Source organism: Phalangium opilio, unplaced genomic scaffold (assembly GCF_054372755.1).
Source record: "Phalangium opilio isolate 3A_F unplaced genomic scaffold, DU_Popi_V2 ptg000031l_1, whole genome shotgun sequence".
Classification (NCBI taxonomy): domain Eukaryota; kingdom Metazoa; phylum Arthropoda; class Arachnida; order Opiliones; family Phalangiidae; genus Phalangium; species Phalangium opilio.
Genome location: NW_028324158.1, coordinates 12,850,880 through 12,878,798, shown reverse-complemented (window position 1 = coordinate 12,878,798; position 27,919 = coordinate 12,850,880). Strand labels below are relative to the sequence as shown.

Below are 27,919 nucleotides of genomic sequence, written 5' to 3'. Positions count from 1 at the left end.
CCCGACCAACCATATTTCCGACTAACACCCCATCCCCTCCCCTACTACCCGTCGTGCATTGCGCTACTCCGCAGTGGCTAAAGAAAGTTACTAGCTCCTCCGGACGGGAGAATGCATTGCGTGAAGAAGGAGGGTAGGGGGGGGCAAAGGATGGAAGAAACTATAATAATAAGAAAGAAGAAAATCTCGCGATAGTCCGGGGGAATCCGCACCGGATTTGCTTCTCCTATTTTGTCTCAGTTTCAGTTTGCAATGGGTTGTAAGGATACTAGCCACGAGGCTTAGCTATGTCTTAGCAGAAGATGGTAACTTGAGGAGGTTTATCCATTGGAAGCTTCTGATTTAAGCCTGACGTTCTAAGGTGGAATTCATGAACGTCAGACGCAACGCAATTTAGTAGAGGCAAAGGCAGGGCGTACCTTAAGGCCTTTTCAAACGATACAACTTTTGACTCAATTACATGGGTCAAAAATTTGAGCCAGAAAAAATTGGTTAGTGATTTAATTTTTAATTTGGTGATTCACCTTGTCCAACGTCTGTTGACAAGACCCAACTAGTTTACTCAACTCAAGTTCTATGGTCTGAAAAGGCCTTTAGTGTTACGGATATCTGATAGTATCCAATTTCTGATTTCTAAGCTTGGTTCAAGCAAGCGTCTTGCGGTTTTGGGTATTGGTATAACTATAACGTTGCAATTTGGTCTTGTAATGCTCTAGCCGCGAGTTGGCTAGCTTCCTTTTGTAAGGCCCGGAATAGTTATCTAGGATAGAGTATCGAACGTTGTCCGACAGAAACACGCGGTGGTAGCTAGCCGTGTTGGTCTTGACCGTAAGCTGACCATCGGTTTTCTTTGTCGCTCGCTCGGCGCCTTACCAATCTCTCGCTGAGACGGATTACTGTATAAGAAAGACTTAGTTTCATTTTGCAAACGTTTCTGCAATGGATTTTGGGGTTTGGGGGGAAATACCCCCGTCCCTGGGGGGTAACCTAAGGGAAATATGACTTTATTTTTAACATTATTCCCAAAGCGATTGCATCCTTGGAAGGAGAGGAATTTATAGTGGTATTTACCCAATTGTAAAACAATACGTTAAGTGTCTTGGTAAGATAAACCCTGTTAGCTTTGATTTAAGCGTTAATTAAATTAATTGTAGACCAAATCATATTACGCAAAATTAGATATATATTGTACCAATTAGATTTGCCTAAATATATTCATTAATAATTTAGTTTAATTTTAAATAACATCATTATTACCTAATCATTATATTAAATAAATTAATCCATCTCTGGTTAAAATTTAGGCGATCTCCAATTCGATTTTCAGAAAGAGAGGTCATTAAATATTTCCTAAGACGTTACCACTAATGAGTAAATTAACTCGAGATCTAACCAACCTACCCCCTTCCTTGCCCATTACGCCATTTCCAGGGCAGCCACGTCCGTTTCTGGTTACCACCAAGTTGGCCTGGCTCCCTTAACCCATCTCTTATACTGGTCGCATCTGGATGGTGTCCAATATATTACCCCGAAATCATTAGGAGATTTTGCGGATTTTGGCTTTTCGTTTTATTTTTCCTTAAGGAGATAACAAACCCTAGCGTTGAAATTCGAAACTATTATTGCCTCCTTTAGCCCCCCCCCCCCGCAGTTTGAATTATAGCCCCTAGTAGCCAATCATCAATTTTCAAATAATGCTCATTTGCATGTCATTTTGATTTCCGAAAAGAAAAGGTTTCATCATTTAGAAAGAGGGGTATAACATTAACCGTAGTATTTGAGTGCCTTGGCTGCGAATCAAACTAACAAAGGCTAATGTCAATTTCAAATATTTCTTCTTTCAATATTTTTTCTTAATTATTTTTTTAAAACTTGGTTTAGGGTATGTCCTACCCTTTGCTAATTTGCCTATAATTCTCTACGTCAGGGGAAATGACGTCATAGAAACCATGGGGGGTAGTATGCTTGGTTATTCTTAAAGCGATGGAGAGTCAGTTTCCGGTTGCAAACCCGGTTTCTTATTACACTAGGTTTAGTATATCAACTATATCTCGCACCCTACTCCAATCTCTTCCCCTCCCCCCTTTCCACCCTGCACTTCTTCAGTTGGTTCGTTGGTTATTGATGAGACAGTGCCATCTAGCGGCAGGGAAAATTGATTACCAAAAGAAAAGACTATATATAACCATCACCCCCTAACTTTGAAACGGGGTATACCACCTAAGAGGTGGGGGGACAAATAGAAGGTCATAACGATGTGAAAAGGGAAAAACCCAATGATGATAAACTCTTTGGGGGCGCTCCAGAATGATGTACAATATATTCACTTCGTGTTATTAACTTCTGAATGAGGCTTTGCAAGGGATTCTACCATACTCAACCACGAAAATGGAATTATTTGTCGAAAACATTTCACGAACCAACAACTAAAGCCTACAAGGAAGGAAAAATTGGTCTAGAAGAAAAATGATTAGTTTGCTAGCTTGGTTCAGGGTCCAGAGGGGAGTCCAATCCAACACCGATTCAACCGCCAATATAGGATTTATATTCAATTTTGATGGTACCGGGGAGAAGGTGGTCGGTTTTGTGGTGGTGGCTTTTCATTCAGATCGATTGATTCCATTCGTAGGATTGAATGGGGAAGTTAGAAAGCAAATCATTGAGTTGATTTTCTTGGAGAGTGGATTTATTTAGCATTACTTACTGCGTGGAATAATTGCTCTTGAAGTATCATTCATGACCCACCTTGTTTAATATTTTCTTTTTCTTTTTAATTTCTCAGGTGTTTGTCCAGTTTTATGTTCCGGACATGGTCGATACGTTCACGGAAGTTGCCGATGTGACGTCGGTTGGAAAGGTCCCGAATGTAGTATACCCGTTGCGGAATGCGAAGTTGCCGATTGCAATGGCAATGGATTATGCGTCGAAGGAACTTGTTTATGTAATAGCGGTTTCAAAGGAGATCATTGCGAAGAAGGTAAGACCATTTTTCATAGATCTACTTTCATGATTAATTCGGTCGTTTTTGAAAAAAACTGGAGACCTATAATTTATTAGAGGGTTTGAGGCTATTTTGGAGATGTTCTGTCAGCCCTTTTTATCAAAACCGAATGGGGGGGAATATGTGAAATTGCCATCGGCTGATAGAAAATTAATTTCCCTTGATAACGTCTAGACACAAATTAAGCGAGGACATTTTTATATAATGTACACGATATGAATTTTATAAATATCACTATGAATATTGACGCTCTAAATTTGTTTTCACCGCAAATATGAAACCACGAATCCAGATTTTGTTTCTTATATAGTTTTAGGCAACACAAAAATATATTTTTACGATCGTGGATACAGAAAGAGAGCTATCGCTTTCAAAATAAACCCGGCCCGAGGTGGGTGGCAATTTTCTCAGTAAAAAAAAATTTCCTAGAAAAAGAAAATTCACAAAAATCGCGGGAAACAAAGAGAAAGACGAAGAAAAAATATATCTTAGAAACGAAACGATAAAACATTTTCCCATCAAAGAAACTGGCCGGATGAAAATAGTAATGGTGTGCCTGCTCCATCGTAGCAGCCAAGGCCTAGCGAGTGTATTCTCGAAGAAAGAAAAAAAATAAGCAAAGGCTTACAGTCTCCTTCTTCAACTCTTTTAAACCCGCGATAGAAAAATAAAGAATTTTTATTTTTTTACTTTTTTTAGAAAGAGGAAAAATAATAATGGCCAAATTTTGTCATTCCATTTATTTGGATCTCGAGACTAGCTTTAGAAGAAAAGACTTTTTCCCAGCATCTAGGGACTGAAAATAAAAAATGTATGGAAGGGGAACAAGGGTAAGGGTTGGAGAAATCAACAAAGGCCTAACTTAGACTTCGCTTACCAAAGTCGGAAGGAGAATAAAGTTGACTGGAAACGATTTATATCAGCCAAGATGTTTGCCACTTTTGACAGTCCGAGAGAACGTACCGTTTTTTCTCTTTCCTATTCCTCCGGACAAATGGACTCATTCCACGCGCAAAAATGATAAGAAACGACTTCTGAACGGACAGGGAGGCCCCCCCCAATCGATAAGTTTACCTCCTCGTGACCTAAGGTCAAACTCGGGAATGACCCGTGGGTTAGGAATAATTAAGTCGGTTTGATATTCGCGAACGAAGTTTATTAGTTGAAGTTTGAACGTGGGTGTTTTTGTCTGTTTGTTTCTTTTCATGTCCAGCTGACTGTATTGAACCCGACTGTTCCGGGCACGGAGTTTGCGTCAAGGGTCAGTGCTGGTGCAAGATTGGATGGCGTGGTAGCAATTGCAGCCAAGCGGATGACCGTCTAAGCCGTTGTTTCCCGGATTGCGCCGGTCACGGTGTTTACGACCTAGAAACGGAAAAATGCGTTTGCTTTCGTCACTGGACCGGAAATGATTGCTCCAAAGGTCAGTCTGGGTCTCCCTCTCTCTCTCTATCGCTCTCGCGAAGGCCGAGAAATATATAGTTTTTGATACAGTGAAAATAACCCTTTTTTATTTGTGTTTCACTCATCTTTCTTTCTTTCTCTATTGTGTTTCTTTTGTAGCAAAGTGCAATCTTGATTGCGGTCTTCACGGTCAATGCGAAGAAGGTCGGTGTCATTGCGATAATGGATGGACCGGAACCAAGTGCGACTCGAGGACTTGCGATCCGAGATGTCTCGAACACGGACAGTGTAACAACGGCACTTGTATCTGTATTCAAGGATGGATGGGACGACATTGTACTCTAGGTAAGATAACTCATCGCATCTTCGATAAAATTGAATTATATACCCTTCAGATTATTATATACCTCAAGGTCGTGATTCCTGAGCCTTTGACATTACTAATTCAAGGTCGCGATGACCATTATTTCTTTTTACAAATAGATGGTTGTCCGAATGGTTGTAGTAATCACGGTCGTTGTCAACGCGATGGTGAGGTTTGGGCTTGCAGTTGCGATTCTGGTTGGGGAGGTAAAGAATGCAGCGTTCCTCAAGAGACCAACTGCAGGGATGATATGGATAACGACGCTGGTAAGTCCACTCAATACTCGTGGTAGAATGCAATATAATCTCTAAATTCACGCTGTTTGGAGGTAATGATCCCATTGGAAACGCCGCGACTAATAGATGGTCAAATATAGTTTAGAATCAAATTGACCATAGGTCAAAATATCATCTATTTTAATATGGGCGGTTAAACTAAAGCTAAGTAGCCCTATTATTTTTTTCCCCCGAGCTAGGCCTAACGCGTAACTGACTGCCAAAAATATAAAAAACCAACCAAGGCTTAAAGAAACCTCAACAAAAATGTCTTGAAGGACGTAACGTCGCCTGGACTCTCCTAGAATAATGACCTGCCATTATAACTCCTCTTTTGACTCCTATTTCTCTGTTCATCCTATTTTAAACAATACCAGCGAAGCTGGGGAAATGTAGAATTTCTCTCCGCTTTTTGCCCCATCATCAAAGCTTTATAGCATTGTATCATTAAGACGAACACGCGCTGTACTATAGTCAAAGTCTCTTGGCATTTCCTGTAAGATTGGGGGAAAGGTTTATCAGTCTTTTACGATACTGTCAACTTGTATTTACCATCGGAGTCCATTTTCTAGACTGGACCATTTCTTTTATTTTCGCGTAGGGGGGTTAGTTTTTTTGAACGTTTTTGGTATAAAGCAAGAACTGCGCGTAGATCATTTCCTTGAAGAATTGTTCCACAAAAAATAGGCCCGTTTTATTGGCCTGTTCAGACCTGGCGGGAAAGCCAACTTACGGGGCTCTCACCCTTATGTATTTTTCCATAGCCCCTGTAGAAATGTTTTTCACGCAATACATTAATGCTCAGAGTGAAGCCAGCTACCAGGCGCGAACCGAAACATTTTTAAAATTTAATTTATTTGTAATATTTGAATAATTCACGTTTAGTTATTGATGTATGGGACCTAAAACTTGCCAAAACTTTTTCTGGTAATTATCGTGTAGTTTATGACTTATGGGGTCGGAAACTTCCCAAACTGAATGTTTTAATTTAAAACTTGGCCAACCGGACAAGGTAGTACGAACGTGACCAGTTGGTTTGGGGTGTCGGGGCAAGGTATATATGGAACGATTTAGGCGCGGGGCGGCATTTTCTTTGTATATACAGAGGGAGTTCCCGGGCATCCATAACTAGCTGCCTGCCGCCTTGTCCACCCGCCTTTGGTACCATTTCGGACTGTGTCCCCAAACGAATCTCGAGGGAGGGCTATCTTCCCGGGGCAGCCGACCGATTCTACGTCATCTGTCTTCCGGGGGGCAATCCAGACACAAATCTACTCGCGCCTACAGAGACCCCAAGCGGCCAAAGAAAAAAAACACCTAAGCCTTAAGGTGCCTGGTGGAATGCCTCAACAGAATGTATTTCAATTCAACAATAATATTGCAAAAGGGACTTTAGTGACCCACGTTTATGGCAGTAACTGAAGAATTAATTCTTGCGTCTTAATATTCATGGAAAAGATGAATGCATTCATGCCTATGAGACCATCTCTTTGTCAAAGTTTTCTAGAAGTACTACGAAAGGCGGGGTGACCCTTGTATTCCCCGTTTAGTTTCCGGGTGTTAGCAGCAATCTGGAGATTGTAGAAAATAAAGAAAGAACTGTTGGTATCACCCAAGTTCTAAGTAGAATTCTGTTTTATCTCCTTCTTCATGATAAAAGACAGGTCCTAGATTATCGGTATTGCACTAGAGATGCGACCAAATAAAAATAACAAACAATATATTGGGTAGTCTCCGTTCTTTATACGACATCATTGAGGTAAAAATACTAAATCTACTAATTTGCAGACGGTAATAACGTAATGACGCGTTAAAACCTTAATGTAAAATTAAATATTGAAGGGTTTTTGAATCTACGAGTAAATAAGGCCTTGCTTGTTCGGGAAATTAGATTAAATCGACCAGGAAAATGCACCGGATTCTCATTAGGAATTGTTCACTTAGTACCCGGTTAATAGAACCGAAACTATTGAGCGTGTATCCCCCAATACGGTATCGTCCACCTTCCTCCGTATTCCATATTCTATAATGAACAATTTGCCTACGTAATATTGACCTAGGCTCGATCACCCTTTTCTCATTTTACATATTCCAATTAATAATAGGGATAAAGTATATTGGCACTATTTTAAAGGGCCGGGCTGACTCTGATTCGCCTTTAGTTTTACTGGCAACTAAGATGGGGGTCGGTGGGTAACAATGAATGGTTATTGGATGACGTATTGATGGGCATGGCACTAATACTCGATGATCTTCAATTAAGACGACTAATGATCTTGCACCATCATTTTGATCATATTCGCTAATTACCTCTTGTAGGGGATAGCCTCGTTTAATTTTTGAGGGGTGTCCATCTCTCTCTCCCCCTATTGGCTGTAGACTAATTTTATCCATGTAGATTATGTTTTTCTGCACCCCCGTCTAAATGACCTTTTCTTCTTTACTTGTTCCTGGCAGACGGTCTAATGGACTGCGCGGACAGCGAATGTTGTTCGGACGACAAATGTCGCGACAGTTTGATGTGTCTGTCCTCTCCGGACCCGCTGGACATCCTTCTGCGTAAACAGCCTCCGGCGGTGACCGCTTCCTTTTACCAGAAGATGAGATTCCTTATCGAGGAAGAGAGTGTCCAGAGTTACGCCCATCGTGACGAGTACACCGAAAGGTAGGCCACCCTCCCAAGAGACACATTTTTTTTATCAGTAGGAGCTTTTTATTCTTTTATAATTTCATCTCAATATTCTTTTAGCTTTCTCTTTAGAATTAACTATAACTCTTCCACTAAGTCTGCCTTTTGTTTAAATTTTTCTATATTTTTTTATTTAATTAATTTTCTTTTGACCTTCACTCCACCCTCTCGCAAACACCCTCCATTTTATTTATTTATTTATTTATTTACTTGGTAGTATATTTATTTTTATAATAATATCTCTATATATCTAAAGTTTTAATTTAATTTTGGGTTTTTATTTTCTAAAAATTTTATTTTAATTTTTTTTATTTTTTTCGATAAAAATTTACGCGCTAGATCCCGTTCGCCTTTGATTAGTATTAATATAAATACGGTAATCAAAGGTGGACGCGACCTTGATCGAAATAGTCTATGTGTAAAAAAAAATATATTTATTATTATTTATTATGTGGTGTAATTTAATTCAGTTCAATTCAATTCAATTCAATTCAAATTGAGGGCTTGCAAGTTGGTGGGGATGATAAAAATATTTTTCTATTATTCATATATTTTTTTTACTTCTTCTCTATATATTCTTTCATTTCTATTTCCATGTCTAATTATTTTATAAAAAAAAATATTATATTTCAAATAAATGTTTAAAGGGAAGACATACTTCGTTGTGATAGCCTTCTACATCGCGCCTGCGCGACGCTCTTGCTTAATTTAATTATTTAAAATTTTAAATGCTTTTAATAATATTTAATTTTTTTTTTCAATCGTTATTACATTTTGTTTGGCTTGGTAAATTAAATTTGTTTTCGGTCAGCAATTGTTTTTTAGGCGTTAGGCGTTAATTTGCACTCGGGCGTACGAACGTCTACTTGTAGTTTATCTTGTTTCTAATAAGATAAATTACTGGGACGTTTTAAAATTATCATTAAGATGGTTATTTAAGTATCAACGTTAGAGGTCTCTCGTCCAAAAAAAATTTATTCATATCGTGTCGTAGGGATCTATAAAACCTTTCCATTTCTTCCAAAAAATTCAAATCTTTTACTTTTATCCTGAAATCCATCCAAATATTTTTATTTTCCAATCTATCTCTCTCTCTCTCACTCTTTCTCTCTCTCTATCTCTCTCTCTGAGAGATAAATTCCAAATGTATGTCTTCTCCGTAATTTTTTATCTCTTATCTGTGTCAATGTTTTATATGGAAGTCTTCACACGGAGTATGTCCTCTATAAGCTTTGCGTCCGCCATTTCCCCTTCCCCCCGCCTATGAAAAAATAAAGGGAACTATCCAACCCCTCTCCCCCCCATTCTTTGTTCATACACTATCCCTTTCGGCGGCGCAAAGTGGTTCTTGTGAATTTAATTGGGTTCTCCGGGAATAAAGCGTATATCCCGAGAACAAAGTACGGAAGATTTTAATTTTAATTTTTATGTTTTATTTTTAATTTAAAATTCTAATTTACGTTGAAACAAATTATAGAGTAAAAGCAGCGTCTTACTTCCAACAGTATTAAACTTTTATCTACAGTGCCATTAGTGTCTTCCACACTTTTAAGTCTCGGATGTACAATGCTGTTTCCCACGTGTAGGAGAACTCGACATTTTTATTATTATTTCTATAAAAATGTGTTTCGTCTTATAACATTTTTACATGTGTGTGAATACGTCATCTCTCTTTCTCTAACCCCTTTCCCCCTTGACCCCATTAGTTGACCTTTGTGCCTTCCTTTAACCTCGTTTATATTTTATTTTAAAATATATTAATTTTGATGATTTATTTGGCACCCCAAAAAACCCAATTTCCTCTGTTCTTCTAAATAATTTCCTTATGTGTCTTAAATGTCTATGTGTGTGTGAAAGCGTTTTGTGGTGTCCAAATTGTCTTTGTCCAAAAATTTTATACATGGTTTATTTGTGTATATATTTATATACAAAAAGAGAATGCTCTAGTATTTAAAACGTCAAGTGAAAATGAGTTGATATCATATTATCATGAATGTTCAATTATATTTATTTAGCTTGACCCCGAATATTGTCAAAATGTAGGAATACTCTAAGGAGTGGTTGTACTTGTAGTTTTCTACCGCAATTTAGGGTGTTGCGTGGTCCACAGAGTCAGGAAACATTAAAAAATCTAACTGCAATAATTAATTTAAGGAATGAATGATGATGATAGATGAGATTGTTGCGCGTTGTATTTGAAAATATTTATCGGAGCATTCTCTAAAAAATGGGTCACATGATTGAATATATCAGCTGATCGTTTTTACATTGGTGTCCCTTGCTTCTTTGCCCATTGTGTCTCGGCCGTGCAGTCAGTTTTGGAGTGCCTTCGTTAAGAGGTGAGTATCTCGTCACCGAAAACAAATAAACAAACAATCAAGTACTAAAAAAATGACCCTTAACATATATCTCTAACCCAAAAATCAATAATCGTATATATTGTGGACATATTTCTTTATTTCTCTTTGAAATTCTTTTCATTTTGCTTGCTTGGTCCAGTTACGTGTAGGCCTCTTTAGTAATTAGTAATTAGTAGTAGTTATAGTCATTATTTTATTCGTTTTAGATTAATTATTTCGTTTTTGTTTAATTAGAAAAAATTTAGTTTGGATCATTATTACGAGGTGTAGTGCGTTTAACTGACGTAGGATGTGTGAATTTATGTAGATTTCTTGGCCGTGTTTACTTGTTTTAATATGTATTTGTTCACGAGGCCTGTTCATACCGCAATTTTTACTGAAAAACCCCTTGAGTTGAAAAAAAAAATTAATGTTTTTTCAGCAAATATTACGTAGTCTGAACATAACGCATTTGTGTTGGATTATATACCTAGGTTTAGTTTACCGAAAATGAATTTGATTAATTTTCCTACGTCAGTTAACGCGTTTCTAAATCGTACCAAATTGGACAATCGGTTTTTATCGCGACCTTTTGACCCCTTTGGTATTGATTAATATATGAATTAGTAGCTTTAGTTTCAAATGGCTTATTTTTCTTCACCTCTTGTGTCCATTTATTTCTATTTTATATTCGTGACAAAAACAAAGAGAAAACAAAAACATGACAAATATAGAAATCCATAAATTTCTACATGAATAATTTGTATCTGTGTACATGCCTGTTTGCGCTCCGTGTGGACTTTGTGTTACCCAAAAATATTACACATTATCAGCTTTTATATATATATATTTATATATATTATGTATTCTTTAGTCTCTCTCCCAAAACATGGATATATCTTTTGTTTATTAGTTAGAAATATTATTTTAAATAATTTTTTTTTATATATTTTATGTTTTTTTTTGTTTCCATATGGGAGAGACGAACTAATTACGCTTCGTGTGTGGTTAATTATAAATCACCGTTAATTATTTATTTATTTTTAATTGCACATTATCGCTTCAGAGAATTTCTAAGTAAAATAGAAACGTCTCTGTATTATATGTTTTTTTTATTCTAAGAAAAAAAGGGAATTATTCGTTTTATTTAACTTTTAATTTCCACTAACTTCCCGTCTATCCTAACCTATTTCTATTTCATTTTTAATTATAATTAATTTATATTATTTTTAATTTAAATGGGGATGGGGTTAATTGTAGCTTTGAAAGGTACAATTTTCCCCTGAAAGAAACGCTGGAATTAGATGCATTTTAAGACTGCAATTTAAATACAATAAACGAGAGATTTCATATTTATTTTTTTATAAAAATTTACGTTAAATTCTCAAGATTCTTAATTTAGATTATTTAAAAATTATTTTAATTAGTTAAATCGCAAATAGAATTAAATATTTATCATTCTTAGAACTACTTCGAGAATTACAGATTTTATTTTTGAAAGATTAGTTAATAATTCAGGGTTAGAAAACTAGAATAGTTTAGTCTCCGTAACAAAATTGAAATGAAAAAAAAAACTTGAGAAGAATCCATTGAACCCTAACCCAATTCTTCGGCATGATTTTCCAGTCGGGTATCGGTCATTCGGGGTCAAGTCATTGGCCGAGATGGTAACGGACTCATTGGTATACGAGTCAGCGTAGCGACGGACCCGCAGTTTGGCTTTACACTGACCAGGAGTGACGGATGGTAGGTGCACCCGTCCAAGAGCGTCCACTTTGATTTCAAACTTTATCATTTATCTTTTTCGATCTCCTCTTCTCTATCCTCAGGTTTGACATTCTAGTCAACGGCGGCAGTGCGGTGACGCTTCAATTTCAAAGAAACCCGTTTCATCCAATCAAAAGAACGGTTATGGTTCCGTGGAACGACATCATTGTCATGGAACCCGTTCCCATGTCCGCCACGGCGTCCGAAGAACCAAATTCATTGGCTTTCGGTTTCCACGAACCATGCGTTGATCACGATTACGACGTTATGAAACCCATTGTTTATCAAACATGGAGATCAGGTTCCCACGGTGGATGTACTGAAAATAGCGCCGTTTTAACCGAAACTCAAGTAAGTACTTTATAAACATCATGTTTTAATTAGGTAGAGAAAATGTAGGCGATCTCTCAGAATCTATTATTAAATATACGATATCTTATTTTCCTATTAATTTCCAACAATAGGTTTTACAAGAGAGTTTGCCAATTTTGGGTTCCGATTTGCACTTGGTCTACCATAGCACTCACGCGCAGGGTTATTTATCGACCATCCATTTGCAATTAACTCCGTCTGAGGTTCCCGAAACGTTACGTTTGGTTCATTTGAAGATAATCGTCGAAGGAATCCTATTTCAGAAAACATTCGAAGCAGATCCTGAAATCAAGTTCACCTATCCTTGGAACAAAAGGAACATTTACAAACAGAAGGTCTACGGATTAACCGTGGCCAGAGGTAAGATGCTAATATTTCGTCTTTAGTCCTTGTGATCGTAGAGGAAAACAGTTTTATCTTAAGCCTTGTTCCGAAGAAAGTTGTGTTAGAAACTTGTAAGAAAACGAGCGAGCCATAGAAATGATGGTATTCCATTTAGTTCCATCTGTGTAAAGAGAGGACCATGGTGGTGGGATGGTACACCGACATTTCCCTGGTGGGTACCTCCCCCTTCCTAAAGGATTGCCCCTCGTTTTGTCTCGAGTAATGACTCGACTACAATTACCGATAGTGTTTGGGGGCTACAACCCTTGGCTAGACACCGCGTGGACCGAGGCTTAGGGTTCGGTAAAAACTTAGTTTTTTATCCTCGTACCAAACTTCTGCTAAAGTATCCTATTTGGTTCAAATTTGGTCCGTGAATAAGGTTTAACGTTACTAAGGCTTGCTTTAAGAAGACCTATTTTACCCTTTCTGTACCATTAACTGGGTTCAAGATGAACGGAATATGGGGAAGATCCCCCGCTCTGTTCCCCAAGGGTTATGGGGTTAAAAAAACCCAAGAAAGGTGCGGGAATATATGGCAGTCCGTCTCAATTCGATTCTTCAATATATTTTCGCGTTTGTTTCCAAGTGTAAAGAAAAACTCCGGGATTGTACGCGATGTAGCTTTTAAGTGGGATGGATTATAGTATTTTGCAGTCTTAGAATGATGCGAAATTTCGATGTAAATGCGCGGTTAGATGGTTCTTTCTTTCTATGAAATTACCTATAGAGTATTGTATCTATTAGGAATGTTACTAGCGCGTTAGGAGCAACGTTTTTCGATACACTCGAAATGGGCCCGCACCCAAATGGCTTCCCGCTGTTACCATAGTTACTCTAATAGCCTATTGCATTGCCTTCCATATCTCTATGGTATATCTAACCCTTTCTAAGCTGACATTTAGCTAGCATTCTACTACGAAAGGGAATAAAAAAAAGGCGAATTGTTCCAAGTTGATAGTTGTTTCAGTTACGGGCTAGGAAAGTAACAACACGACCTTGAAAGAGTATTATCCGTTTTACCGTTTCAGTTTTTGTGGGATTCGAATACAGTAATTGTCCCAGTATCTTATGGACTAGTCAAGACGTCACTATCCGGGGTTACCACATGGACATATCCGAATTGGGTTCCTGGAACCTGGACATCCATCATCGATACAATTTCCACGAAGGTGTTTTGCAGAAAGGGGATGGCACTACCATTTACTTTAAACAACAACCGCGAGTCATCAAAGTTCTTATGGGAACCGGTCTTCAACGACCTTTATTGTGCCCCGAATGCAACGGACTAGCCCGGGACAATAAGTTATTGGCGCCCGTCGCCTTGACCAGCGGACCGGACGGTAGCGTGTACGTCGGCGACTTCAACTTGGTTCGACGCGTGACCCCGAGCGGTCAAGTCTACACGGTGTTTCGTATGAAAACGACGGAAGTCTCGTACCAATACCACGTGACTTTGAGTCCGACGGACGGACATTTGTATATTTCGGATCCGGAAAGACACCAGATCTTGCGCGTTCACTCTCTGGACAAGGTGGAGGATCCCGACTCCAATTTTGACGTCGTCGTCGGCAGTGGAGAGAGATGCTTGCCCCGAGACAGAGAGAACTGCGGAGATGGAAAACCAGCGCTCGAAGCCCGACTGTCCTACCCCAAAGGTAGTAGAACTTTATTTTTATCGTAGTTCGTTTTGTCCTTTATCGCGCGCTGGTCAGGATATATCTAACAATAGCCGAAAATAGATTTTCGTGTCTACCTAATTCCATTTGAGAAATGGTGTTTTCTACCCGAGTTATACCAACCAGATATGATTGACTCGAGTGCCCCGGTGGGTTGGCAAGAAACGATTTAAAGAAAGAGGATTGCAGCTATCTACAGAAATGGAAGGGAGAGTCTGACCAATCAACTATCGATTGATATGGTGGTATCACGCTCCCCGAATTTATTCATTTCCCCAAGGAATCTTCCATCATTCGTAGCCTAGAAGGAATAGAAACGATGGGTCAGTCATCCAATTCAACAATCGTGATAAAATTGATATAAATTCATGGCAGGAGAATACCTAGGCCTATTTTCTGAAAATGGGAACGAATTGGAAGGGATTTATTTTGACCGTTTCCTTTCGGGGTTGGCCTATACAGCTTCCTTTATAGGCCTGGAGGTCCTTCAAACGGAGGATTTCTCTCTTTCTTCGTTTTTGGCATCGCGAAGACGAAAAGATCTCTTCCGAAATGTTCTTAGTGCTCGCTCGCTTTCGAAGCGAGGCTTACCGAGTCGATCCTCCTCTTAGAGATACTGACAGGTTACGTTGAAATCTTGCAAAGCCAATTCGGGACAGGTGTTGCGGGCCAGATATCCCCGTCGATGAAGAGAGATTGAACCACCTTACCTTGTCCGAACCGACCTTATAGTAATAGACTGATGGCGGATCCCTACCTTTCGAGGCACTAAGCTCTATGGAAAAGATAACGTTAGGTGCTGCCAACCTTATTTCATTTCGTTTGACGGTGTACACTCTAAAGGGTTATTGCTAGATTATCAGTTTTGGTCTGGTACGCCTTTCGGAGTATTAAAGTCCATTGAGAAATGAACGCGACTGCTATACAACGAGACAGTTTCGCTTGTCAGTGGGCACGTAGATATCAAAACGGTCAAGAAATACATTTAGTCGAAGGCTTCTATTTTAGTTCATCTCAGTTATAAGGTTCCGTACCTTTTTGATATCTCAAGGCTCAAACAATAGCTTTAAAGTTAGAGACGCTTCCGATTGAAACGTCACCTAATACGGAAGGAAACCCGTGAGAAGTTTCAATGATCGGAAAATATTTTCTATAGATATTTTAGACCAGCTTCTTCAACTTATAAAATTGTTCGCGTACCATTGAGGTAATACGGTGGAAGGCTGTTAAGTATGGAGGCTTCCCCCTTATCTCCCTTTTCCAAATACTCCTTTATTAACGGATATAACGCGAAACCGGAAAAATACCATATCCGTAGATAGGGTTAGACGCGATATTTTTCCCTTATTTTTCTTCTTCTGAAAATGGTTCTCTCCGATTTCCTTTCAAATCTCTTTTCTTTGACAATGCGTTCGTTTAGTTTGATTTAACGTCTGCGAAGCTATGGGGAAGAGTGTGATTCGATGCCTTATTTTTCTTATACCCTCTAAATAACTTTATTGCATCTAATAACTTGAACGAAATCAGTTGGGGAAAATGAAACCAATTCATCCAAAACACCCAATCCTAAAGGTATTTCCAATCTAGGAATGGATAGTGACTCTCCCCTCGTTCTAAACATCCAAAGGGTCAAAATGTGAGTCACCGATCACGTTTCGAAAATGATTTTCAATTCAAAATTGAATTTATTCACCACCAACCGAAGATTGGATGTTTTCTGAGATCGTATTTTTTTTATATTTCATTTTCTCACAACCTTGGCCCTTGTACACGTACATTCATCCCACATTCCTTTCTGAAACGATTTTTCAGTACTATTAAGAATTTACTCATTTATCCCCTGAATATTGAAAACCAGTTGGAACCGAGAAAAGATATGGATACCATACTTCGATATTTATAGCTTATTCATGAATAAATTATATCAATTCACGTTATCATAAAATCAAAATACAAGTAGGAGAAAAGGGATGAAGGGGAGCTAGTGAAAAATATATTAGAAATACAAGCTAACCTGGAATAAATAAGCCTTATTTTTTATTTCTTTTCAATTCTTTTGAAATAGATAGATGGGTAGCGATATGTCTTTGGAATTTTGAGACTCCTTCAGTCGAGTCTTGGGGCCCGGTATAATTTAATTTCGGTTTTGAATTCGTTCGGTTTATGGAATGGGAAAAAATACCTACTCCTCATCTTTTCCTTGGCGGCAAGGGATTGTAAGAAGCTGCGAGATGTTTTTCCTCCCATCTTGAAACCGTTTTTACCAATCTTTCAAAGTTACTCTTGCGTGTTATAACCCAAACTTGGAATTTCTTTTACATGTTTAGGGAATTTATAGGTTACCCAAAATGGTTTTTAAATTGATGTTCGATATTAGGCTATATAGGTCTAGTATTTGAGCGGTTTGGTAGTCTCCTCTTAAAACCATAAGTTTGTTTTTAATGCAAAATTAATCCCATGAAATGTTTTGAAGTACTTAAGAATTTAATCAAGTTTAAGAAAAATATTAATAGACGAAATTAGGTATCTGAAGTTTAAAAAAGTTTTTAAATTCAAAATTAAAAAGTACTTTAGAGTTTAATTAAGTTTAAGAAAAATAGACGAAATTAGATATCCGTAGACTAGAAGAAAAGTAATTTCCTGAATGTAATAAATTTTCAGACATGGGGTAAAAATAAATAACCCTTTTCCTATTAAATCTATTGGACTTTGGGAAGTATCACTAAATTGTCCGGGCATAGGTCTCCAATTTCGGTCTTAATTGGCAACGGGAAATGAAACGGGTTCGCTAAATAATTAATCACCTAATTAGGAAGAGCGGGCTTGTAAATTACTTAGGAGACTGCTAGCCGCCATGCACCGTCTTTTCCACGCCAATAAAAAGAGTACTGTAAAGATTAGGCGAGCTGCTTAAGTGCTCGGACAATAAAACGTTCCGGAGCTTCTGCCTGCCTGCCACAATTGCCAATTGCTATACTCTCGACTGCAATAAGGATAACCAAAACATACGTTGATATTAAATCCAATGGTTGCCATCCATGAATCTTTGAAGCAATCCTAACAACGGTGTCAGTTCAGGATGATCCCGGATTAGTGACTTGTAGGATGTTTTTTGGTTTGGGTACTGATACCTCTTTGGGACGGGTGTTTTTACGATGGTCCAGCCTCCAAGGACATCTGATGGTTTGCAGCTCGAGAAATTCATTGGTCCCCGTTAGATTCTTGGGTTGGGGGTGGGGGGGGGAATACCCGGTACCATACTTGGGAATCTCTCAGGGCTTCCGCCAATAAATGATCCCTTTTCCTTAACGACCCTCTCATGCTTTTATTTGTGTTTATTTCCAAAGAAGAGATTACTGTAGACAGTGCCATCCATGAATGTATTTTAATCTATAAGGAATAATAACTGAGATCGCAACTTTATATTAATCGAACTAGTTCATCTTTCCCTTGTGTCAAAAATATTCCTTGGGGAATTTAAATGCATTCATGATGGACTGCCTCAATCAAATGGGTAATGCCGTAATGTCTACTCTTTTTCTTGTACTTGTTTTTGTACTTAGGTATGGCGGTAGCCGTTGATAACACGCTGTACTTCGCGGACGGCACCAATATTCGTATGGTGGATAACCGTGGTATTATTCACACGTTGATAGGCGACCATCATCATAAGCGCCAATGGAGACCCATTCCCTGTACCGGAACTCTTAAACTCGACGAGGTAAGATGGGCCCCCTTAGCATGTCGTACTTTTGATGGGGCCCCATCCAACCAACTTTATCGCGGCGACGGTGATTTTATTATCAAAGTGGCCCAATGGGACGGACCCCCCTCCTCTTTGTGGAGTTGACTTAAAAAGGCGGGAACTGTCGCAGTGTCTAGACTTAATGGGATTGAGGGAATAATAATCTACATCACTTAATTTTAATTATGATTAGATTTTCACGCGTTTTATTAAATTTAATAACTCTTATGTAACACTTAATTACAATTTTATCAACAGGTTAAGCTACGTTGGCCCACCGATTTGGCCATCAATCCGTTAGACGGGTTACTTTATTTCATCGACGACCATATGGTATTGAAGGTCACCAAAGATAAACGCGTCATGGTAATGGCTGGTCAACCGGTCTACTGTAAAAATCAAAACCAAAAGAATCAAAAATCGCGTATGACCGAAGAAACTACTTTGGGTTCGTTGATAAGTTTCGCGTTTGGACCAACTGGACTTATGTACATCGCCGAAGTCCATTCGAACCAGGTTCATCGTATACGAACAATGTCACCGGATCGGGAACTGCTGCATTTCGCCGGAAGCGAAACGGCTTGCGATTGCGCTTGGACTAATTGTACTTGTCCTTCGAATGACAAAGTTTCCCTGGCTATGGACACTCGGTTGTATTCGATCACTTCTTTGACGGTTACCAGCGACGGTGTGGTGCATTTCGCGGACCAGGGAAGCTTACGTGTACTCTCCGCGGTACCCTTCTTACCTCAACCCGATGAACAACAAGTTGAGTTCCGTATCGCCTACCCGGACAACCACGAGATTTTCGTCTTCAATAAATACGGTCAACATATCGCCACTCGAAGCATCTTAACCGGTAAAACTATGTACACGTTCTTGTACAATGTCAATACCAGTTTCGGAAAGTTAAGCGCGGTCACCGACGCGTCCGGCAACAAAGTTTCCTTCCTCAGGGACTCTGGCAACAGCCTACACACGATAGAAACCGCCAGAGGACAGAAATGTCGGGTTCAAGTCACTAAGCAAGCTTTCCTCGAACTCTTTGTCGACCCGACAAACTTGGAGACCAATTTTTACTACGACGCTAACGGTTTACTGACCAGTCGAACGGACAGCGAAGGAAGGTCCTTTTTCTACTTATACGATGATAATGGACGATTAACCGAAGTGGTCAAACCTAGCGGAGTGGCTACCTCTTTAACCTTTGACCTGAGTCCATCGGGGGCTTCGGTTTCTTACACCGAAGACGGTGGTCCGAAACAGCTAGTCGTTACCGTCAAAGGAACCACGGTTATCTCCGAACAAAATGGCATGTTTTTACAAACGACGGTACATCAGGATGGTACCATCGAAGTGGAAACTCCTTGGAAAGTCGGTGGTGTTTGGGAGACAGCTCCGCATAGCGTTTTGAGGGAGGTACTTCCGGTACAGGCGGGCATGTTTGCCGTACCTGTCAAACAAGTCTTGTACTATGGCATGGAACCAACCAGTATTTTGGATTGGCATTATGATGTTAAATATAATAGGAGAGAAAAAGGGAAAGAAGATAAAGCTACTTCTGCCGTCGAAAGAGTCCTTTCTGTAAGTTTGAAATGTTGTTACTTTGCTTATGTTTTTAAAAAGAGGGGACACTATTATTAACCACCATTTTAAATAAGTAGTACTAGGCCTACACGTACAAAATACGAAAATAGTAACGAACAAAATAATTTGTCATTAATTATTTATATTATCATTTTTAACATAAACCAAATAACCCATTCAGTTTAGCGCCATTTTTTCAAATAATTTAAAGAGACTGTGAGGTCACGTGCAGCGTTTTGATTCGCTAGCACTCTGACACGCTGCGAGTCTGCGCACTGCGGCAGTCGCCGGCTCGCAAGTCGCAACGTGACTCCTCTCGGGAGCTTCGGGCATGCTTCGAGGCCAAGCGTGAAGCGGCTAAGCCTCGGTTGGTTCCCCGATATTATAAGCTGCTGTAGAGTTTGGCGTACACTCCGGTTCAAATTCATATCCCTGTACTCTCCTACATCAATTAATATTAATCTTGTTTTTCGTCCGGTCTATTTGGTTGTTTTTAAAAGCACAGACCCACGCGGATAATGCTTACTAAAAAGCCCGCCAAAATACGTTTATCTCCATCCGGACTTACGGCACCTCCGCGCCGCGAATTCAAAATACGCAACTTCATATTTCTTCCCTCCCCTTCTCTATCGCCCCCCCCTTCTTCTTGAAACTTCAGACAGCCATTTTTCAGTATGATAATGATTGACGCGAGATAATCGGTTATGCCGATGAATTATAGTTAATTTTTTAAGTCGGATTAAAGTAATTAATATCAGGCCGAAATGGATTAATTTTGTGACCAAAACTGTGCCAACATCGAGGAACCAAGGCTTCAAATGATTTTTGGGTGAAATATTTCCTGTAAGTGTGTCTTTTCGGCAAGTATTATTTGTGAAGTCCCGTTAGGGTTAGGCTTAACGCGAGGTTGACTCGGCCCTCGGGTCAGAATGGTGGGTGTACGTACGGAGATTCAAGATAATAGCTACGGAAGAAATTAGGTCATGCCCGTAGTTGATGGTCAGTTAGGGGGACCGGAAAGAAATTGAAAATGGCCGTTATTTTTAAAACAATTTTCAATGGTACAATTTAATTTTAAATTTGTGAAGATACAAGTTTGAATTAAGATATATATCACAAACTTTTAAACAAAACGTTGATAATCAGTAAAATTAATTTAAAATCACTTTATTTAATTTAATTTCAGGTGAATGGCACCCAATTCCTTACAGTAGAATACGACTGGGTAGCTGGACGTGAAATCCTTTATAACAGTTCAAGACGGCCTTGCTTGGTGGTGCAATACGACAGTTTTTCTCGACCAATTCAGTGGTTACCTACTGACACTCGAGTCCCGCTAAACGTCATGTACGACCGTCAAGGACGTCTATCGGGCTGGCAACACGGCACTTTGACCGAAACCTACGGCTACGACCGCCTCGGACACTTATCTGACCTCAAGTACACCGATAATCACGTTGTCAAGTTAACTTACGAAGGAAGAGCCATGGTGAGTTCAATTAAAAAGGTTAAGGGGTCAATCATTTTAAATCGGGTTAAAGTTAAACCTATTATGAAAGTTTTAAGTAGAATCTCGTTTGATGTTTAATAGTTATAAAGTTGGGATACATTTTCCAATATACTACATGACCTCAGGTCAAAAGGTCATGGGGGTTTAGAAATTGTTCCAAAACTCTGGGAATAGCCAGCATATTTTAGGGGAATTAAACCTTTTAAAAGGTCAAGGTAAAAGTTGAAAGATTAACGCAATAACTCAATGGAAAGTCGTTGAATCTTTAAACCATCAATTTTTGATAGAATGCCCCCTATAAAGTATCATTCATCTAAGGGGGTATCTTCCCCCCACTGCTCCTTAACCCTTAAAACTTTTAAAAGAAGGCGTTCAAAAATTCAACCTCGTAAATCTCTTACACGTTCAGATTTACAACACGCTTCAATAATTTTAAGTCGAAAAATAAAGTAAAAAAAGGAAAGCAACTTTCCCCACCAATCTTCAAGGGTTCTTGGGATAATTCTCAATAAATAGGGCATGCACCCTGGCTGGCTTAAGAAACCTCCAACCCCTGGCTTGAAAAGGGGTAAATAAACCCCGGGAAACCCCGCGTCACCTGTCACTATTGTTAAAGGACTCGCGATGTATCATTAGCTTAGGGAAAGTGAGGTTAACAGTGAACGGTATTAGGCGTAGGAATTTCTTGCAAAAATCAATAGCTCCTTGCAGCTCAGTCGATGCGAATCTATGGATAGAGTTTATGTTTTAAGAGAAAAGGTTACCGTTATTCGCTACGTCTTACGTCTTTGGAGCTGGAGTATAATAATCAGTTTTCTTAGAGGCGCCTATAGCTCGGCTTCTTTGCAAGGAACTATGGGTGTTTGGATGGAAAAAGAGCTTAAAGGGGTGAGAGAGGAATATTAAGGTTTTTGGGGGAGGAACTAGAGACCAAAGGGTCAAATCTTTACGTCAGAAAGCGAACAGTCTCTCGACTTGACTCTCCCAGCAAAATAATCGTAACTCAATTAGGTTGGGGTTTTGTTTTTCAATAAGGGTCAAGTTTTGTTGATTGGTAAGAGACGTCATCGGTCCCTGACCATTTCAGGTACCTTTTAGGGGTTGTTACCTAGCCCAAAAATCATAATATACAGATTTTTTAAAGTAATAAATTGAGGTTAGAATAAATCAAAGACTTTCCTACGACAAACTAACTAACTTCATCTTACTATGATTTACCTCTTAGGGTTTGCCAGGTTAAAGGGGGGGGAGGGTTGAGTTGGGGGAGGGGGGACTGCCAATCACGTCCAACTCATTTTCATCGATTATGCCGTTTGGCAAGAGTCCAGGAGTTCCCAGGACTTAATAAAGCATCCCCTTTCCAGCGTTAAAACTATTGGCAAAAGAAGAAAGATCCATTGAAGTTTTTCCTCTAGACAGCTTTTGAGTAGTGGCGGCTTGGCTACTTTGAGGGGCTTAGTACCCCCGGGTGGGTGGAAGGGGAGGAGAGGGAAAAGTTCTCCTTTGAAGGGTTGGTGGTGGGGCTGGTGCCCCATTGCGAGGTCTTAGAAAACGATTAAATGTCAATGGAGCTCAAAGAAACTCGACAGGGGTCCCGTTTTAATAAGTTTGGGGACACTTTTTTTTTTGGATTTTTTTTTTATTTTTCCTACTTGACGGTTTTACCAATTTAGGTATTTTTTCTTCTAACGCGAAAGACATTGATTTATTGAACCCCCTTCGACTTATTATTTCTTTGCGGTTCCAATTAATTAGGGGCTGTCCCTAAATTACGTCAAAAATGTCGGTACACTTCATCGCGCGTTTGTACTTTCGGACGTAATTTGTGAATGGTCCCTAATTGAAGGATTAAAGGAATATAGTTCAACTCTTTTTTAAATATTTTCCGTCTCTTATCCAATTACCCTTTCTGTCAATGACCTTTAACCCTAACCAAAGCCGTCAAAGGTGATTCTACCGAGTGGACGCGCTTACACGTTCCATTTCGACGATAACGGCGGTTTAAAACAAATCGCGACCCCCAAAGGAACGCGTCATACCTTCCTCGGGCATATCTCTATCGGTTTCCATAAATTCTTTTACACGCCGCCCGGTAATGGCGCTCCTTACGTTGTCCTTTTCAATGATATGAAGTTTCCTATTTTAAAAATCTTCCCCGGTGACTTGGGACGCGTTTTGTATCGATACGTGAATCAAACGTTACTTAAGTCCATCGTTTTTGGGGGTGGAAAAGTCGAGAGAAATTACACCATCGCCGGTTTCGTCGAAAGCGAGTTATGGTCGGACGATCGTGTCGAAGTCATCTCGGAATACGGTTACGCCAACGCCTTATTGACGCACAGTCGCGTCAAGTACTCCGGGAAGTTCCAATTGTCCAACTTGACGTTCGTTTACAGTTACGATAAAGGCGCGAGATTGCGTAGTTTAGCGACGCGTTTGGAAGCGTTGCAACTGAAAAGCGTCGAATTCGGATACAGTCCGGTGTCGGGGAAATTAACGCAGTTCGGGAATTTTCGGGTTTTCGAGCGGGCCACGAACGATTCGGTCATCAGCGACGGGACGGCGTCATTCGCGCGTCAAACCGATTCTCATCACCGTTTTCGTCAGTTGTCGCTCATTATCTCGGACAAGGAAGTCTACCGGATGGACTTGCAGTACGATAATCGCAACTACGTCACGCAAACGAAGATGTTCGTTCGAAGTTTAGGCACCAGCAAGATACGACAACAGAATTACTCGTACGACGAAGACGGACAGTTGATTGATACGACGGGCAAGGAGAAATGGAAATTTAACTACGATCAGAACGGGAATATGATTACGATGCAGTACCAAGCCAAAAGAATCGATATCCTTTACGACGCCGGCGATCGGATTGTCAGTTTCGGCGAAACTCCCTACTTGGTCGATGGACGCGGATACGTCATTCAACGGGGAGAAGAAAGGTTCTTTTACAACGTCAAAGGACAATTGATTCGAGCCTCCAAGAATGGACGCTTCAATGTAGAATACGCTTACGACGCGCGAGGACGTTTGGCCGTTCGTAAAGACAACTTTGGAAATTTGACGCAATTCTTTTACGCCAATCCTTTGAAACCTCACTTACTGACACACGTCTACAATAACGCGGACGGGCGCTTCTTAATCCTGCTGTACGACGATTCCGATTACCCCGTTCTGGTCATGTTGAACAAAGAGAGCTTTTACGTGGCTTGCGATTGCATCGGGACTCCCGTCGTGGTATTCGATAAATTCGGCGAAGTGGTGAAAGAATTTCACAGGGGTCCGTACGGTCACGTCATGTTCGACAGTAACCCCCATTTCTACCTACCCGTCGATTTTCAAGGCGGAATTTTGGATCCGTTCTCCGGTCTAATACATTTTGGCGAAAGAGTCTACGATCCTATGGTAGGACAGTGGATGTCCCCGGGTTGGGACGATGTTCTGCGCAATTTGAATGATCCCAGAGGACTACATCTCTACAGGTTCAATAAGAATGATCCGATTAATAAGGTCGTCACTCATCGCAATAAATTGGGTTAGTACTTCCAAAGAATTTCACTTTTCCTCACCTTTGTTACTCGCACTTGTTAAGTAGCAAATTTTGAGCAACGATCTTTGCTGTTGTATGTGAAGTAGTTGCACCCAAGGCTTGCTTAGTCTTAGAAGTACATTTGCATGTTTATGGGTTGCTTATTGGCATGGTAGTTTTCGCAATATCGTTATTATGTACACGAGTGTGTGTTACTCGCTCAAAGTAACCCGAAGGACACTTTTTCTTTGCGTCATTTAACCCGCCATTGAATTCAGAAATGGATGGTTGGACGAAGGCGTACGGCATCGACGTTCACAGCCTGCAATTAGCGGCTCCCGATCTCTTCCACAGTCCGTACTCGGTTGACCCTTCACCCTTATATCTGGACATGCCGAGCATACCGCTAGTCAGCGGTTTCGCTTGTTCCGTACGCAAAAAAATCGAAAACTTCGCGAAATTATCCATCGTAGAAGGGTCGAAGGTGAAAAAGGACCAACTCTACGATACGGTGGTTCCTAAAATCTCCACGTTGAGCGTTCCCTTCGGCAAGGGCATCGTGGTCAGTCTGATAGAGGGGCGAGCCGTGGTCCGAACCGTCGGCGATGTCGACCCGATCAGACGCGACGCCGTCACTTCGGTCTTCAACAACTCTTATTTGCTGGACCTCCATTTGATCATGCACGGTCAAGACGTGTTTTACTTCGTCAAGGAGAACACTTGGCGGGTCGGCGACGATTTGAACCAATTACAGCGACTCGGCAACATGATCAATACGACGGTCCACGAGAGCAAAACGGACGAGGAACGCGGCAGCCATCACGTCGATATTCGCGTTCACGCTTACCACGCCATTTTGAATATCAGATACGGAACGACGTTACCCCGCGAACGCCAACGCCTGCTACGTCACGCGAAAAAGCACGCGGTCGGCCTTCGCTGGGCCTTGGAACGCGAGCTGGTGCAAGCCAATCATCAGGGCTCGCGAGATTGGACCGAGAAAGAAAAGGAACATATCCTATCGGCCAATTCGGTGCCCGGATACCGAGGCGATTATTACCACGATGTTAAATACTTGCCCGAATTAGCCGATGACCCCTCGAATATAGTTTTCCATAAAACCAGCGAAAAACACAGGTGATACGCGGCGATCGAATCGAGTTTGAATAACAATCAAACGTACGACCAACTCCTACAAGAAGAATATTAACTGAACAAACCACGATTATATTCCTTAAACTACAATTAATAACTAAATAATTAAACAAAAACTAACTAACCAAACACACGCCGAACTTCAATGGATGACTAATTAAAAAAGTGAAAACAATAACCTTTGAAACGGGATCGACTTTTGCGGGTGTCTCGGTTAATTATTTGCCATAATTTCTTCTTCCCCCGCTAATTGTAAAATAATTAAATTACCAACTGTAATTGGTAATTAAGGAGAATATACTAATAAAGAAAAAATACGGTTCGCGCACATATTTAATAATTATTTTTTAAAAAAATTGGCGAAGGTGAATTTAGGATTTAGTTTTATTTTTCCCTCTTTCGGAAAGTAAAGACTATCAATTGAAGTAAATTACGCTTCTGACATTTAATTATAGTAATGGACGCTTCGTAGTGCAGTAAACACATTTTTCGCGCGCTGACTGAACGTTGAAATATAATTATATATATATATAAATATATAAACAAAGTAAAAGTATATATATATAAGAAATTCTTCTATATAATTCCTATTCAATGGATAAAAAACTAATTCCCGTGTAAATAGCCAAACGAAAACAAATATAACGTACTAACAAACATACAAGACAACTCTATAATCCCCCTCAACCTTCCCAAAGAGAAACTAAAAAAAAAAAATCTTTGAAAGTGTTTTCAACTTTTTCCGGATCAAACGTAAAAACTCTTAATTATTATTTTCGGTTAATTTCAGGGGCAACTAAATGAATCCTAGTAACAATTAAATCTTTCTTTTTTTTAAACTAAACTCGTAAATATTTATAAATTACCTAATATTAATTAGGTAAGTATATTAACGACCGCTAGATGTGTAAGTAATAACTCGTGTTTATTAATTAATTTAATGGGGTTATACAAATTCTTCCACGCTGATGTAATTAATGCTAATAATGTTAATTACTCGGTATTAATCTTAACACCGTAAAAATAAATTAAAAAAATTTAATACCGGATAGATGGGAAAGTCAGGAAGGAATCCAAATCAAAAACATGATTTAAACTTTAATTTAAATAATTAATTAATTAAGATAATTAGGGTTTGGAAAAGACGAGCTTGGAAGTGCAATTGTTTTTAAGGAAATACGAGATATAATTTTTATCCCCCCCCCCCTGACAAAATTTAATTATTTAATCGTGATTAGATTTAATTGCAAAGTGTATAAATTATATAAAAAAACAAATTTCGAGCTGGTAGGTATATACTTGAACTATGAACTATAATGATATAGAATGAGGGGGTTCGAAAGGTCAAAAGAAAAATGTTGAGAGAGATTGGTTTTGAAAAACATGACAAAATTGATTTCAAACAATTTCATGGAAAAACACAAAAATAATACTTCAGAAACGGCATTTTTTCCCCTCGTGTTTTGTACCGCGACTTGTATACAAGATGCTTGTAAATAGGCTTATTTAGCCAACAAACAAACAAACAACTAAACAAACCAAAAACCATCAAATAAAATACGTCAGTGTGTTTTTTTAAGGAAATAACTAATTTTTCAATATTTACTAATATTTTACTTCGTTTTGGTTTCAAAGGGACTTAATTTACAGATGGGAATTTTTTTTATTGTGATTAATTATGTTTTAAATAGTTTAATTTCAATTTATTTCGTTTCTGATTTTTGCCATATATTCTTCCCCATTCTAGATTAAATAAATTACACTGAAATTGAGGAACATACGATAGCCGATAGTTTCACGAGGTTTTCGGTATAAATCAAGTCGGTCCAATTCCATTTCCCATAAATTTCAGAACAATATGGACTTCAAGAACTTCAAAAGAGAAAAATTCAGGTAGGTCATTTCAATTGTTTTTGGGGTAAAGTTTTGGTAAATAATACCTCCAAGATATGGAGATTTAAATCAAAATTTTATAAAAATGCACCATCTCTAACGATAATAATGCTTATACTACCGCGGTACTCGAAATTGATCCCTAGACCGCGTAGATTCTCTTACTTACCACAAGGGGGCATAAACCCCACAAAACCTTTAAGGATCAATGCCTTCTCTCTCT

At 39.3% G+C, this 27,919-nt stretch overlaps 1 protein-coding gene across 3 annotated transcripts in view; it reads left to right on the top strand.

The window, feature by feature from the left end:
* LOC149690712 (teneurin-m-like) overlaps positions 1 to 27,390 on the top strand; it is a 143,772-nt gene extending 116,382 nt beyond the window's left edge. For 2 of the 3 annotated variants that reach the window (XM_089870325.1, XM_089870323.1), the window contains 15 exons: positions 2,783 to 2,977; positions 4,215 to 4,424; positions 4,565 to 4,750; positions 4,889 to 5,035; positions 7,502 to 7,709; positions 10,046 to 10,072; positions 11,699 to 11,818; positions 11,902 to 12,190; positions 12,304 to 12,571; positions 13,627 to 14,253; positions 17,838 to 17,995; positions 18,278 to 19,603; positions 20,793 to 21,095; positions 23,055 to 24,654; positions 24,927 to 27,390. In XM_089870325.1, coding sequence (XP_089726451.1) covers positions 2,783 to 2,977; positions 4,215 to 4,424; positions 4,565 to 4,750; positions 4,889 to 5,035; positions 7,502 to 7,709; positions 10,046 to 10,072; positions 11,699 to 11,818; positions 11,902 to 12,190; positions 12,304 to 12,571; positions 13,627 to 14,253; positions 17,838 to 17,995; positions 18,278 to 19,603; positions 20,793 to 21,095; positions 23,055 to 24,654; positions 24,927 to 25,789 — 6,527 coding nt within the window. In that variant the 3' untranslated portion in view covers positions 25,790 to 27,390. The remainder of the gene's footprint in view (positions 1 to 2,782; positions 2,978 to 4,214; positions 4,425 to 4,564; positions 4,751 to 4,888; positions 5,036 to 7,501; positions 7,710 to 10,045; positions 10,073 to 11,698; positions 11,819 to 11,901; positions 12,191 to 12,303; positions 12,572 to 13,626; positions 14,254 to 17,837; positions 17,996 to 18,277; positions 19,604 to 20,792; positions 21,096 to 23,054; positions 24,655 to 24,926) is intronic. The other variant, XM_089870324.1, reaches the window with a different exon arrangement.
* Positions 27,391 to 27,919: the final 529 nt, after the last annotated feature.